This window comes from Rhagoletis pomonella, unplaced genomic scaffold (assembly GCF_013731165.1).
Source record: "Rhagoletis pomonella isolate Grant_MI unplaced genomic scaffold, Rhpom_1.0 Rhpom_scaffold_00002, whole genome shotgun sequence".
NCBI classification, from domain to species: Eukaryota; Metazoa; Arthropoda; class Insecta; order Diptera; family Tephritidae; genus Rhagoletis; species Rhagoletis pomonella.
In genome coordinates this window covers 37,326,645-37,339,770 of record NW_023458556.1, presented here as the reverse complement: position 1 = coordinate 37,339,770, position 13,126 = coordinate 37,326,645, and the positions used below count along the sequence as shown (strand labels likewise).

The window sequence follows — 13,126 nt, the reverse complement described above, 5'->3', positions numbered from 1 at the left end:
TGATATTTTGGTGAAAATTTACAGAATTTTAATAATTTTTGTACAAAGGTTGAAATCTGAATTTATTCGTTGTTTGTTGTATACCCAGCTTGACTTTTGTATAAAAATAATAAACATTAAATAAACAAAAGACAAATAGCAAAAACTGACCAAAATAACGCACTCCTATTATTTTGTGGACCACTGTACATACATAATAACTTTAAAAAAAACCTTCAACTTCTGGTGCAATATTGCTTGCTTTGGTTGCAAACAAAATTATTTTGTGTAGCTTTCGCAGATATTACCTCTAATTTGGTTTATCAACAACCACTTACTCCTTTGAATGAGTGCGTATTTGGGTTAGTTTAACGATACATAATTATTAAATATGCTCACACTTTATAAGACTTCAGGTATAATTTTCAATATTGCAAACTGTTTCACTATTTCTTTTATACTAATTGCCTCATTTCATACTTGTTATGTTTACGCATTAAATATACACTTTCATTCATATGAATTTGCGCATAACTGTGGAGCTTATGAGCACACCTTTCATCACTATTAAGACCATTATTTTAATTACTTAAAGCTCTAAATTCAAGTCTGATTTTTAAGTCTAAACATAAAACTACATATGAGCATAAAAAAATGTATGATTTAAAATATTATGAAAAAAAAAATCTTTGGCATTTGGTTATTATTTCAATGAAAATTAAAGCGAAATATACCAAAATAAATATACACACTTATAGATATGTATATTTACAAATTAATCAAATGATAAATGCGCACACAATATTATCTAAATTGAAAATTTATCATCACAAATAAGGCGCGAATACAAAATTATATATCAAATATTTTTGAATGATGAAAACAATGAGTTACTAAAATTTTACTACTACATATTTGCTCAGTCATCAAATCCTATTTCTATTCTCCTTCAATAAATGCTATTTAGGCCTTGAATAACTGTGGAAATTCATTAGCAATCTCACGCACTAGCTGTTGATCTGATGCGCTACACTCGGTCTCTTCACAAAAGATGCGTGTAAATATTTTCATAAAATCTTGCTTGCGATGCTGATGCTCCGAATAATTTGTATTGCGCAAAATGCGTCGACATAACTCCAAATAGCAACGCCGCAGCTGAAAAGTGTGAATATACAAAACAAAATATATGTCATTATAAAATGCATACAAAAATCACATATGTAGCATTGCAATTTTACCGGATTTCCCGCGCATAAATCGGACAGTTGTCGTACTAGTATGTCAATGAGCACTTTGTTATCGTTTGTATAAAACATGCCAGCAGTATCTGGATTACTAAATATATCGATAAATATTTTTAGTACTGAATTTATGCTCTCAGTTGAATGTTTCAATACCCTTATGGGATCCTCTGTAAAAAAAGAACATAAGCAAAATACAGCAATAGAGAAATACATATGCAGGGAAATTGTAGTCACCTTCTCTATTTAACAGCAAAAGAATTTTTTCTGTGAAAACTTTCGCACTTGGCAAGTTCTGCATAGCTTCCACCACAACATTTTGTGAAAAGTCAGTAAATTGCAAATTAAAGGCCAGTATCAATGATATAACCATGTCAACAAGGCTCTCGGGGTTATTGCCTTCAACGATTTCCAAAAGAAAACTCGCAAAGTGTACGCCAAGGTAATCTGAAAGGAAATAAATAAATTTATTAATGCAGTAAAACAAAATATTAAGGAGTACAGATGTAAACCTATAGTCACACTACGAAACAAAAATTTAAAAGTGTCTTAACTTAGAGTCTAGTTTATTTCGTAAAAACTGTCCACTCGGAATGCGGAATACAATATCTAAGTATATAATGGAAAGTGGAGCCTTATTTTAGTACATACCAGGATATCAAAACTTATATGTATTTCGGAGACCTCTGAAACAAGTCATTTGAGCACGCAAAAGTCGTAGTTCAGTAGTTTTACATAAAAACATACACCCATATGTATTTAGTAGCAAAATGAGATTTGAATTTTCAGTAACGGATATTTTTTGGTACTATATGTGAATACTTGAGTGTGATAACTTTTATGTGTGATCTCTGGTATTTAACTAAAGCTTGGAAACCAAAACAAGTATATAATAGTTTAATCAAATTTTTACTCACCTTGATGATTAACTGGCATTGGTTGCCCCATGGAAAATATTATTGTTAACATTTTGACAAGTTTCTTAAATTTATCTAGGTTGGCAAAATTGGTTTTCATATCTTCTACCTGCAAAACGAGTCAAATAGATGTACAATAGCTTGCCCAAATATTTTAAAAGGCATCTTGAAAACTTACGATTTCTAATGGCAATACAGATGTTAGTAAAATATCGACTATAATATGATCCAAATGGCAAGCAGCAGTAAACGTTTTCAGTAGTAGCTGTTTTATCGGCCAACGCGTTTCCATTTGGTAATACTGCACTAGATTAATAAGCACCTGGTACTGATCACACGACATTTCATAGCAACTAATATTTTCGTCTGCATTGTTCTAGAATAGAATATATCATATGCACACAAATTAATGAGACATGACATATATATTAAATAGAATTTAATTATTACAAACCAGTATTTCTACTAGCTCCTCCAGAAATTGTATAATATCTTCCTCATCTTCATACAACATCCAAGAGCGTTGTTCAGTATCGTTTTTGCAATCAGCCAGCTGTGAAAATATGTACTGCAAGCGCTTGGAATCGTGTGTCATACCCAGCAACGCTTTGGGTGTCTCCACTTTATCAGTCACATGTATCGCCACCGCCTCTAAGTATGGATTTATGGCACCATTATACAATTGCTCTAGACTAGTTAAGACAACACGTAACGCCTCACATGACAAATCAAAGCTTAGATTTGTATTGCGTCGTATTATATCAACAATTTGGTAAACATCCGATGATTCAATTTTTAAATTCGCCCGAGTCACTCCATACATGGCGGCACTTACAGTGGCTGTGGAATTGGCGATAGCGCCGGGCTGTACGGCGCTATCCTCACTATCAAGCGCTTGACTATTCTCTACACTGTTAGTAAAATCACCACGTCCATCGTTCGCCAAAGTTGTGCCATCACGACCATCACTTATGGGCTCACTGCCATCAGATTTTTCTGCAACTTTTTCATCATTGAAATGTTCACTGGCATCTGTTAAATTATTTGCACCCTCGATTACACCGTTTCCACCAACACCGGCCCCATTACAACTGTTATTGCCACCACTACCGCCACCACCAGCATCGCCTGCTTCACTCTTTATATCACTGCCATTCTGTTTTGAATAACTACTATGTAGAGAAGATTCTTTTTGACTCGATTCTTTATATGTGGTCACCACATCTTCGCTGGTTGTCGTTGTAGTTGTAGTAGTCTCTGAAGGCTCCGATGTGATGCTGTTGTCCTGTGTGATATCACTGCCCTTATTGTTTGACTGTGATTGTTGCGACTGTTGTTGTTGCTGTTGCTGCTGCTGCTGCTGCTGCTGAAGTTGTGATTGCTGAGTCTGTATCTGCATAGTGCCCATGCTAGTGGATTCCTGCATAATTTGAGGTATTACAACACCTACAGCAGGGCTAGACATCGACTTTTTATTGCTATCCAAACGGTTGGAACGTGGAGGACTTTGTGGACTATGTGGTGTTTGTTGTGCGGACGCGGATGTGGCACGATTGCTGTGTGATTTAGAGTAGTTTTTCTCACTAATGCTTTGCGAGAAAGACAAAGAAGAGTCGCAGTCACGTTCCGAATAGTCCTGAGAGATATACATATATATATATATAGGTGCGATGGGCGCAATATTTACATGAACCTACCAAATATAGTTTTTCCATGGACATTTTCTTTTCACGCAGCCGCTCCAATAGTTCTTCTTTCGGCATGATTCCATTGATTTCCGTCTCTTTAGACTTTTCAAGTGACTCAATTGAGGAGTTGAGGAAGCTTATTAGAAAATCCGGTTCAACCTTGCAATTAACGGAAAGAAAATTTATATAGTAAAATTGATGAGCTTGTGATACATTTTTGAAATAGAAGGCATATATGTAAATATGATGAGTAAATGTTGAGTTTTCGAGCTGAGCTCATTCGAATGTCCCTATAATAAGCAACAGCTTTACAGAAAAATCACGATCCCTAGAAAATCAATGTAGTTGTTGTTATAGCAGCATGAACATTTCTCCCCAAAGAGTTTTTTTGGGAAAGATGTTAGAGTGACAGTCCTTGGCCGGACATAAATCTGGGTCGCTCCGGTTACGAAGACCAGACTGTCGTGGGAACGGGACAGGGCGATTGCGCTTACTTCATTCCCACGACAGCCGGTTCTACGTACCGAAATGACTCGGGTTTTACCCGACAAAGAGCTGCAGTTTCGGCGATCTAACCCCGTTTAAGTCGGCGAATTCCCTCAAAAGTTGTACGTCCATAGGGCTAAATCTGCTTCGCATACTTTTGCTCAGGGCTGGCATCGAGTCAAACCCTGGGCCAGAAACCTACACCTGCTGCGTGTGCCAGAGACGACTATATCATAACTCCACCTCCGTCAGGTACAACTCCTGTAACGGATGGAGTCACCTCCGAGTTTGCTCAGGCCTTACGACTTACAGGCAATGGACCACCTCATTCGTGGCCCCTTGCTGCCTAAACCGAGCTGCCTCCACGGCATACCACAGTCCGCCTGAGCAACTCAACACAAACACTACCGCAACACAACACAATACAATAGACAACACCACAAACACAACAGACCACAGACCAGAATATTCCGTAACGTGACATCAGTCAAGTGCAACACTTGCCTTGGCTGGTGTCCATTTAGGGCATGTTCAGGACTGCGCACAACGCGCGATTTTCCGAGCGACTATGAGCACACGAAGATTTTACGATTCAACTGTAACGGACTACGGAGCAAGATCGAGGAGATTCATGGGTCGGCATGGAATATTAACAGCAGCGACCCAAGAGACGAAGTTGCACGGCAATTCAACCCTGTTGAATTTCGCCGGATGCAACGTGCACCGTCGAGATCGCGAGCGAGACAATGGTGGAGGTTTAGCGTTCATCACGCACCACACCGTGCAGTATCGTCTTATTGAGCTGATCGTCGATGTTGAGCTCGAAATATTTAACGTATACATACCCCCTGTCACCAGCTGCCCGGCAGGATATTACCCTTAAATAGGTGCGCTACTCAGAGGTGAAAACCGAATGGTAGTTGGTGACTTTAACGCACACCACGACCTTTGGCACTCAAGCCTGTCGAATGATCGCAGGGGAACACACTTGGCTGAGTAGATAGACGACTCGACATTCTGCACAATGAACGACGACGCACCCACCAGGATTATGGACAGCTGCAGTAGCTCGCAGGTCTGATAAACAGCATAACGTGGCGACCTATGTTGACTTTGGCATCAGACCATCTGCCTATAATCATCTCGATTGATAAACCTGCCGACTTTGCTTCCGCGGATCACCGAACCTATGTCAGCTTTTCTAAACCGGATCGAAATGGCTTCGCGGATCTTACTGAAAGCATCTTCACTGCCCTACCCACACCAACCGACGTTCACGTAGGTGAGCGTAAGTTCCGCAGGTTTTTCACTGCTGCTGCAGCCCGCTTCATCCCACCAGGATGCATTTCGGACTCCCGACCGAATATTCCTGCTGACACGGCTGTCCTAGCCGATGAGCGTGATAACCTTCGTCAGGCCGATCCCGGAAATCCCCGTATCAGGGATCTCAACACCGATATTCGGCAACCAGTAAACGTACATAAGAGGAAGAAGTGGGAAGAGCATCTGAAGACCTGTAACTTCGCCTCTGGTGTGAGCAAGCTTTGGTCAACCGTGAGGTCACTGCCCAATCTGCCAAAGCGTGACGACAGAGTCGAAATCTCTTTCAGCGACCACGCCTCGTCGGATCCGGAGCGATGCGCGAGCTATTTTAACCGGCAGTTCACACTGCATCCTCCGGCGGACAAAGCTAAGCGTCGAGTGACCAGAAGGCTGCACAAACTACCAACACCCAGTGCGCCTCTTGTTTTCACCGGCGGCGAAGTGAGGGTAGCCATCGGGAAGGCGAAAGCCTCCAAAGCCATTGGACCCGACGGAATTTGCATGCTGGTGCTGAAAAATGTGGGTCCTGTGGGAGATCATCTATCCAAGGTCCTCACCCTGTATATGGCCACTCTCCTATCGTCCGATTACTCTCCTTTCCCCGGTTGCGAAGACACTAGAGGCCCTTCTACTCCCGCACTACACATCAGGCATGAATACGGCTTCCGGCAGCAGGTTAAACTCGTACTAGAGAAGAGTAAATGCAGATATGCGAAACGAATTCCCGGCATGCGTAGAGACACCCCATGACTCGAAACATCTCTTCGCATGCCCACTGAACGCCACTCTACTAACGCTTTATGGACAGACCCCATTGAGGCTGCACGCTTCTTGAGTCTCCACTTAGTAGAGCTTGACGACAACGATTGAAGGACGAATCCATCTAGGCGGGGTTGTTGTAGCCGCTACAACGACAACAACAACAATGCGCTTACTTCTTGTTGTTCTTTTGCTGCTGTATTAGCCTAGGATCGTGTTATGTTATACTAGGTTTCGGTGAGCTTCGGCAGCAGCCCTTTATGATTCACCTCTACTGATCTTTGATCATCTACCTAGTAAATAAATAAATTTTTGGCGCTTATACTTTTACCAAGTGCTTTACGCAAATACACAACACACACAAATACACAAATACAGGAACCTACAATTTTACGCCCTTTTTTTCTAATTTTACCGGCGAATGAGCGAAAACACTTCCTGCCGTTCGATGACCATACGAAACATCATCTACAAATTGGGGTAGAAGATGGGACCAACGTGTAAGCGCCAAATACAAAACAGAAGAGCATAGAACAAGCGAGGATGTTTAAGCGAATTGACGTGGGAGAAAAAACGCGAAACTTATAGACAAGTTTCCTTCATAATCATAGTTATTTACCAAAGAACAATGACGAGGAAAATCAGCATTGTGTGCAGCATGTTTATAGTAAAATTGTATAAAAGAAATTCCCAAGGCAAGGACATCAGTCGCCAGCCTCCGTTATGAGAATTTTATTACTTTTATTGTTGTAATACGAAACCAGTAAGAAAATTAGCTCCCATTCGGAACTAAGGAAAATATACATGCGCGATTAAGAGCTCTAGGTTTTTATTCTACTTCACTTTGGAGAGTTAACTCACACCGAATTTGCGCACCAAAATTTAAGTTAACATTCGAAAGTGAATTAACACGCCTAAGAAAAAAAATGCAAATTAAATTATGAAATTGCTAAACTTTAAAGTTATTATCACCAGGTTTGTTCCGTCGAAAATCCAGCAAGAACTATCCAACACTCAAAATATCAGAGAGTAAGAAAGAATTATCTCAAATCCTCTCTCATGTTGAGAAACTTGTAAATTTCTGCACGAACGCAAGTTTCCCTGCCAGCTGGTGTCCACGGTTGCATTTCAAACATAATACATTTTTATAGAATTTTTAAAATTTTTTCAGATGGACAAAAAGAGGATATACATGTATATTTCCTGTTGTTCTGACTTCCTTTAACATACATTTCAATTTCCTTATCGTACTAGCTGTCAGCTTTCTTAAATCGACTCTGGTTGCAATTGCATTCCGATTGCGAATACAATTTTTTTTCAGTCGAGTTAAGTTCAAATCACTGGAATTAACTAAATTATTTATATCAACAAGTATTTACTTCCTTTTTTCATAAAAAAATCGCTCGTTTATAAATTTTTAAATTTAACGAACTTATTTATTCAAATTATCGTAGACAAAAATGCAACCATGTGCCACAATCATGGCTAAAATTTTTCCAGCAAGAATTTGCAACTTCTCTCAAAAGAACTGCCACTTTGTGCTCTCAGTTTTTGAGTGATGCATAATTTTTTGGTCTGCACGGACGCGATTTGGGCAAAAATTATGATAATTCGTACAAATTCGTACAAATTTCTTGCTCGAAGAACAAACCTACCATCAATTCAATAGGTCCTGTTTGACAATTTTGAAATTTGTTGCCATGTTTCCCTACAGAGACACTCTGCCGTCCTTGTGTGCGTTGATTCCAAATTAGATTGAACAAACGAGTGTGTGTGATGCATAAAAGAACGATAATTGAATAAGGTCATCCATGCAAAAACAAAAGTTAGAGGAACAAAGCAACAACAAATCACAAGGGGTACGACGACTTGTAAATAAGTAAGCGACATTATTAGACAAATGAAATGCTCTTCCACTTGATTGCCTGCAAAATAGTGAAAAATGCAGCTGCCTCCATCAATTTAACGCCAGCAGCAATATAAACAAGAGCACGCTAATCTTTGTATGTACATTAGACCGTATCACGATGTATGGGCCAAAACAAGTTCAATTCGTTCCAAGCGATTTTGAACACTCAGACACCATGTTTATTAGCGCGGGCCGAAAATCCGCTTTTTTAGAATTTTGAATGGTAATAGCAAAAATATGGTTTGTCATGCTCTAAACTTCATATGATAGAAGAGTTGTAGCTTAAAAAGTTTGCATATACATACATAGATATTTAAAAATTGTATCAACGGAATCAAAATAATAGAGGTATTCTCGTAGTTTTGCAAAGCACTTGCACGGTGTACAGATTGCATGGCTTGCAATCGGTCTATATTGGTAAGTATTTTAGCGGAAGACTAAAAATATAATATATTTTGCAATTCCGGTGGAAAACCCTCACCTTTTTTTGTGAGGCCCGCTAATGTAAGTATATTCATAGTTTTTATGGGAAGCTCTTAATCAGAGGCTAATATTTATATACATGAGTGTCTGCGAAGAAACGAATATCATACTCAATGGCGTTGCTTCTCGAAAGAAATAGTTCAATTGAAAGCACTTAGATACCCGTACACTGCTGTATGTATGTACATATGTACATACGTATGGACATATGAACGTGTGAACACTTGAATTAATACACGCAGTAGCATCTATAGTGTTTTTCGAAAGATTTTCGCCCGAATATTGGTGTCAATAACCCTCAAGTTGCATTTTATCCACTCACTTCGCTGATACTATCAACGGCGGCTGCAGCTTTGGGAGACAAGAAAATTCGAAAAATGGGCAATCTTCATGGGTAATTATAGGTTGAGTACACACTAGGGATGTCAATTTTCGGGGTTTTGTCGATCCCGGGATTTTCGGGATCTGAAACTACAATCCCGGGATCCCGGGATTGTCCCGAAATTCAGGCAGTTTTATTTTCGTAATTTTTCGCCAAATATAAAGTCAGCTGTTTTATTAAAACGGTGTTGCAAACGCGTAAAGCGCAACCAGTGATCGGACTTCAAAAAAAATTTGTGTGGTAGAATCTAGAAAAATTGTGGTGGATTTCAAAGAAATGTGGTAGGTTCTGGATCAAACTTTGTACAAAAATTTAAAAATTCTGCAAGGTTTCACCTAAATTGCAAACATTTTAATTAGAATCTACAAAAAAAAAATTTAATTTTAGTATAATAAAGTACAAGATTGATGTTGCTAAATATTGCGTTGAGTTTTGGCAATTTTTTCCTTGACAGTGTAAAGGAACTGCTTTATATCAAGATATTCCATATCAAGATATTTTTCAAACATATTTTGAGATATTTCTGCAACCTTGCGGACATCTGCTAGGTTTTCTTTCTATCACATCACGATGTAGCTAACACAAATGTGGCACTTTCCAGAAACCTCTACTTGGGATTTGGCGGTTTTGACAATTCTCAAGTTAAAGTAAACAACGCCTTAGAAACTTTAGATGCTAATACTTTCACAAAAATCGCCGTTTTTTTAACATTTTCGCAATTTATTCCTTTTACAAATCATATATTTTGCTATTCAACACAATAAAACCACGTTTCCTCTAGAAAAATTTATTACTGAGAAAACTTGCTATTTTACAGTTTATTTTCTCCTCCCATTCGGCTTTGCTGTAAGTATTTAGTGTTGGACAATTTTTGCTCTTAAAATTAAGAAAACTATATCGATCAAAAATAAAACTACTCAAAAACGCGAATATGTGGTAGATTTCAGACCTTGTGTGGTAGATGTGGTACATGCACAAAAAAGTGGCATATCTACCACAATGTGGTAGAAGTCCGATCACTGAGCGCAATTAAAAATTTAATTGGCTAACAAAAAAATTGTTTCCAGCAATCCCGGGATTTAAATCGACTAATCCCGGGATATTCGGGACTTAAAAAAGACCGGGATCCCGAAATCCCGGGATTGACATCCCTAGTACACACACAGACACTTACTACTTCAATTCGCCCCAACGAGAAGTGGAAAGCAGTGAAGTGCAAGTGGAAGCCTTAAAGAGCGATGTGAGGAATTAAAGGTATGTTAGCATAATTAAAAATTTAATCAATATATGATATGATGGCATAAATAAGTACATACATATATAGTATGTATGTACAGTGGGATTGCCCTTATTTGGAAAAGTGTCCAATTTCTCGGTCTCACCCCACGAAATATGCGTACAAATTAAACAATTTTAGGCGAATTGGGAAGAATTGAAAGTGAAATTATGATTTATTACACAGTAATGACGAAAATAACTTAACATAGCAGTAAGTTGGTGTTACAATGAATAAGTATGCAATTTAAAGAAGATACTCTATAGTAAAGTTCATTTTAATACCGTTATTTTTTTGCATATGTAGAGCTTCTTTCTTGAAATTCTTCAATGAGATTCCAGTTCAGAAAATTTCTTTTCCAGTACGTTTGTTTTAAAAAAATTATCCTTAACTGCGTGTATACAAACAATAAGAACAGATACTTCGAATCTAAAAATAACAATAAAATACCAAATTGTTTGTGTACTAATCTCCCACCCTACAAAGATCGCCTGAAGCTTATAGATTTGCGGACACTTCAGAGTCGTAGATAGGTGTATGGGGTTCTTTTTTTAACTAAGCTAATGAACGGGATGGTCAGTAGTCCTTTCTTACTGAGTGAGATACATTTTTGTATCTACTTCTACCTAATGTTAATCAAACTTTAAAATGCACTATGCTTTTCGGTGTTTATGGCAAAATTTTAACAAACAATTTGATTGCTTCGACACATCTGAATCTCTTTTTGTAATAAAGAAAACTTTGCTTAACAAGTTAACTAAATAAAGTAATATCTTTAACCGGCGATCAGAAAAATTACACAATATCTTTGACTGCTTAGTACTCATTTGAAACAATTGTAACGGCTTCGTATATTTTCGCGACCGCGTAAAAAAATTTATGCATGGATCGGAAACTCCGCCTTTCCGACCACGCCCAACAGTTCGTACACAGCGCGGAACAGCGTTCGTCCGCCTGCCTCACATACACAGTAATGACGGACAAATGAATATATATGATTAGTATACCCTGTAATATACATAATATCGTCGCTGGAATAATGAAATAGTGTAACATGAAAAGTATAGTTTTGAGAAAAACGAATTGGAAGTTTTTATAAACCATTACAAACACAATTTCGTTTTTCGCGAATAAGTCAGTGAGCCAAAGAGATATTTAAGAAAACTAAAGTTTTTTCTAATAGATTAAAGGATTGTCTATCCAATGGTGCAATTATCGAATAATAGTGTATGTGGCATTTACACTGTTTCTTTATTCGAGCGACGATATATATATGTAAATATCTATGGAAGTGTAAGAAAAAATTTTCTGTAGATAATAAATAATAAAAAAAAAACAATAAGTAATGAAGAGTTCTATACTATAATTTGCAACACAATATATTAAGTAATTATAAGAACACTTTACATATGCGTTCAAACACGTTTTAGAATACCGGGATCATCAAATGAACGGACATCAGAAGGTATATATTTATTTAAAGTACATGAATATCAACTTTGTTTTGTACAACTTAAAATGTATTTGATGTTGAATTGTAAAGCTAAATAAAAACATACCAAAAGCGAGTGAATTGTAAATAGCACAAGCCCTTCTTTGCATTTCAAGAAAGCATTGAGGCAGGCACTTTTTCGGCCCTTCTTGGGTAAGCCTCGCTTCACTTAATAAGGCCTACCTAAATTATCTTAACAAAGGCGCATATTCATAGTCTCACTTCTTTTTTATTTTTATTCGTAGTTGTATTTCGGACATAACTACGGCGACCATATTTATGCGAGCCGAATACGGGACAAAAAATAATTTTGCTAATTTTTTCCATAAACGCTAACAGATCTTAACACCTTCTTAAATGATCTTAGATATATGTATTAGCCCTGAAACAGCAATATTATAGTAACATCACAAATTTGTAAGATATATTTCTCGATATTTATACTCATCAAACTTTTAAAAAGTTTCATTAAATTTTTGTACGATCAAGTGCAACGCATTTTTTTCATACAAAGTTAATATGCTCGACAATTTGTTGATAGGGAAGCAAATGAGCAGCACGTTGCACTTGCACTTTATTATACTCAATTTTAATGAGGTACAAAACTGCAACCATTTTTTTTCCTAAAGGTTCTGCTTAAAAACTTTGAAATTTTGGTGAAAGTTTCCAGAATTAATTCTCTTAGTTTTTGCACAAAGTCGGAAATTTGGATTTATATGGTTTTTGTTAGGAAAAGCTTTACTTAAAAAAAATAATAAACATTAAATAAACAAAAGAAAAATAGCCGAACCTTGCTAAAATGTAGAATCCTAATTTATATTTTGTTCACTGTATGTGTTGCTCGATACGAAGCCCAGGCATTCAGATTAGAAAATAATAACTGTTTATGGAGAATGTTACGATTATATTCCACATCATTTAAAAAAAGTTCATAGGCATGCCATTTTAATGAGCTTTTAAGACGTCGAAATACCAAACCCCGAATACGGGACAAATACAGGACATTAAAAGAATTACAGAACATTTGGCGTCCCGTATAAAATAAATTAATTGCCAGGTAATTGGTAAAAAAAAATCATAGTTTAAAAAACTGAAACCTCGCTATTATAATTTCCATTTGTACTGTCATCAGGTATGTAGCTTGAGAATAGAAATCGCTGCATCTTTTAGGCGCATCAATATTACATAGTT

General features: G+C 37.4%; 1 protein-coding gene across 3 annotated transcripts in view; it reads right to left on the bottom strand.

Moving 5' to 3' along the window:
* Positions 1-278: 278 nt before the first annotated feature.
* Positions 279-13,126, bottom strand: part of LOC118733561 (NCK-interacting protein with SH3 domain) — an 81,147-nt gene continuing 68,299 nt past the window's right edge. Inside the window, exons 3-9 of one of the 3 annotated variants that reach the window (XM_036462999.1) lie at positions 3,835-3,984; positions 2,592-3,773; positions 2,316-2,513; positions 2,138-2,246; positions 1,458-1,667; positions 1,218-1,390; positions 279-1,134 (exon numbers count right to left, since the gene is read on the bottom strand). In XM_036462999.1, the coding sequence (XP_036318892.1) occupies positions 943-1,134; positions 1,218-1,390; positions 1,458-1,667; positions 2,138-2,246; positions 2,316-2,513; positions 2,592-3,773; positions 3,835-3,984 (2,214 nt within the window). In that variant the 3' untranslated portion in view covers positions 279-942. Of the gene's footprint in view, positions 1,135-1,217; positions 1,391-1,457; positions 1,668-2,137; positions 2,247-2,315; positions 2,514-2,591; positions 3,774-3,834; positions 3,985-13,126 lie in introns of those variants that run through there. The other 2 variants (XM_036463000.1, XM_036463001.1) reach the window with 2 other exon arrangements.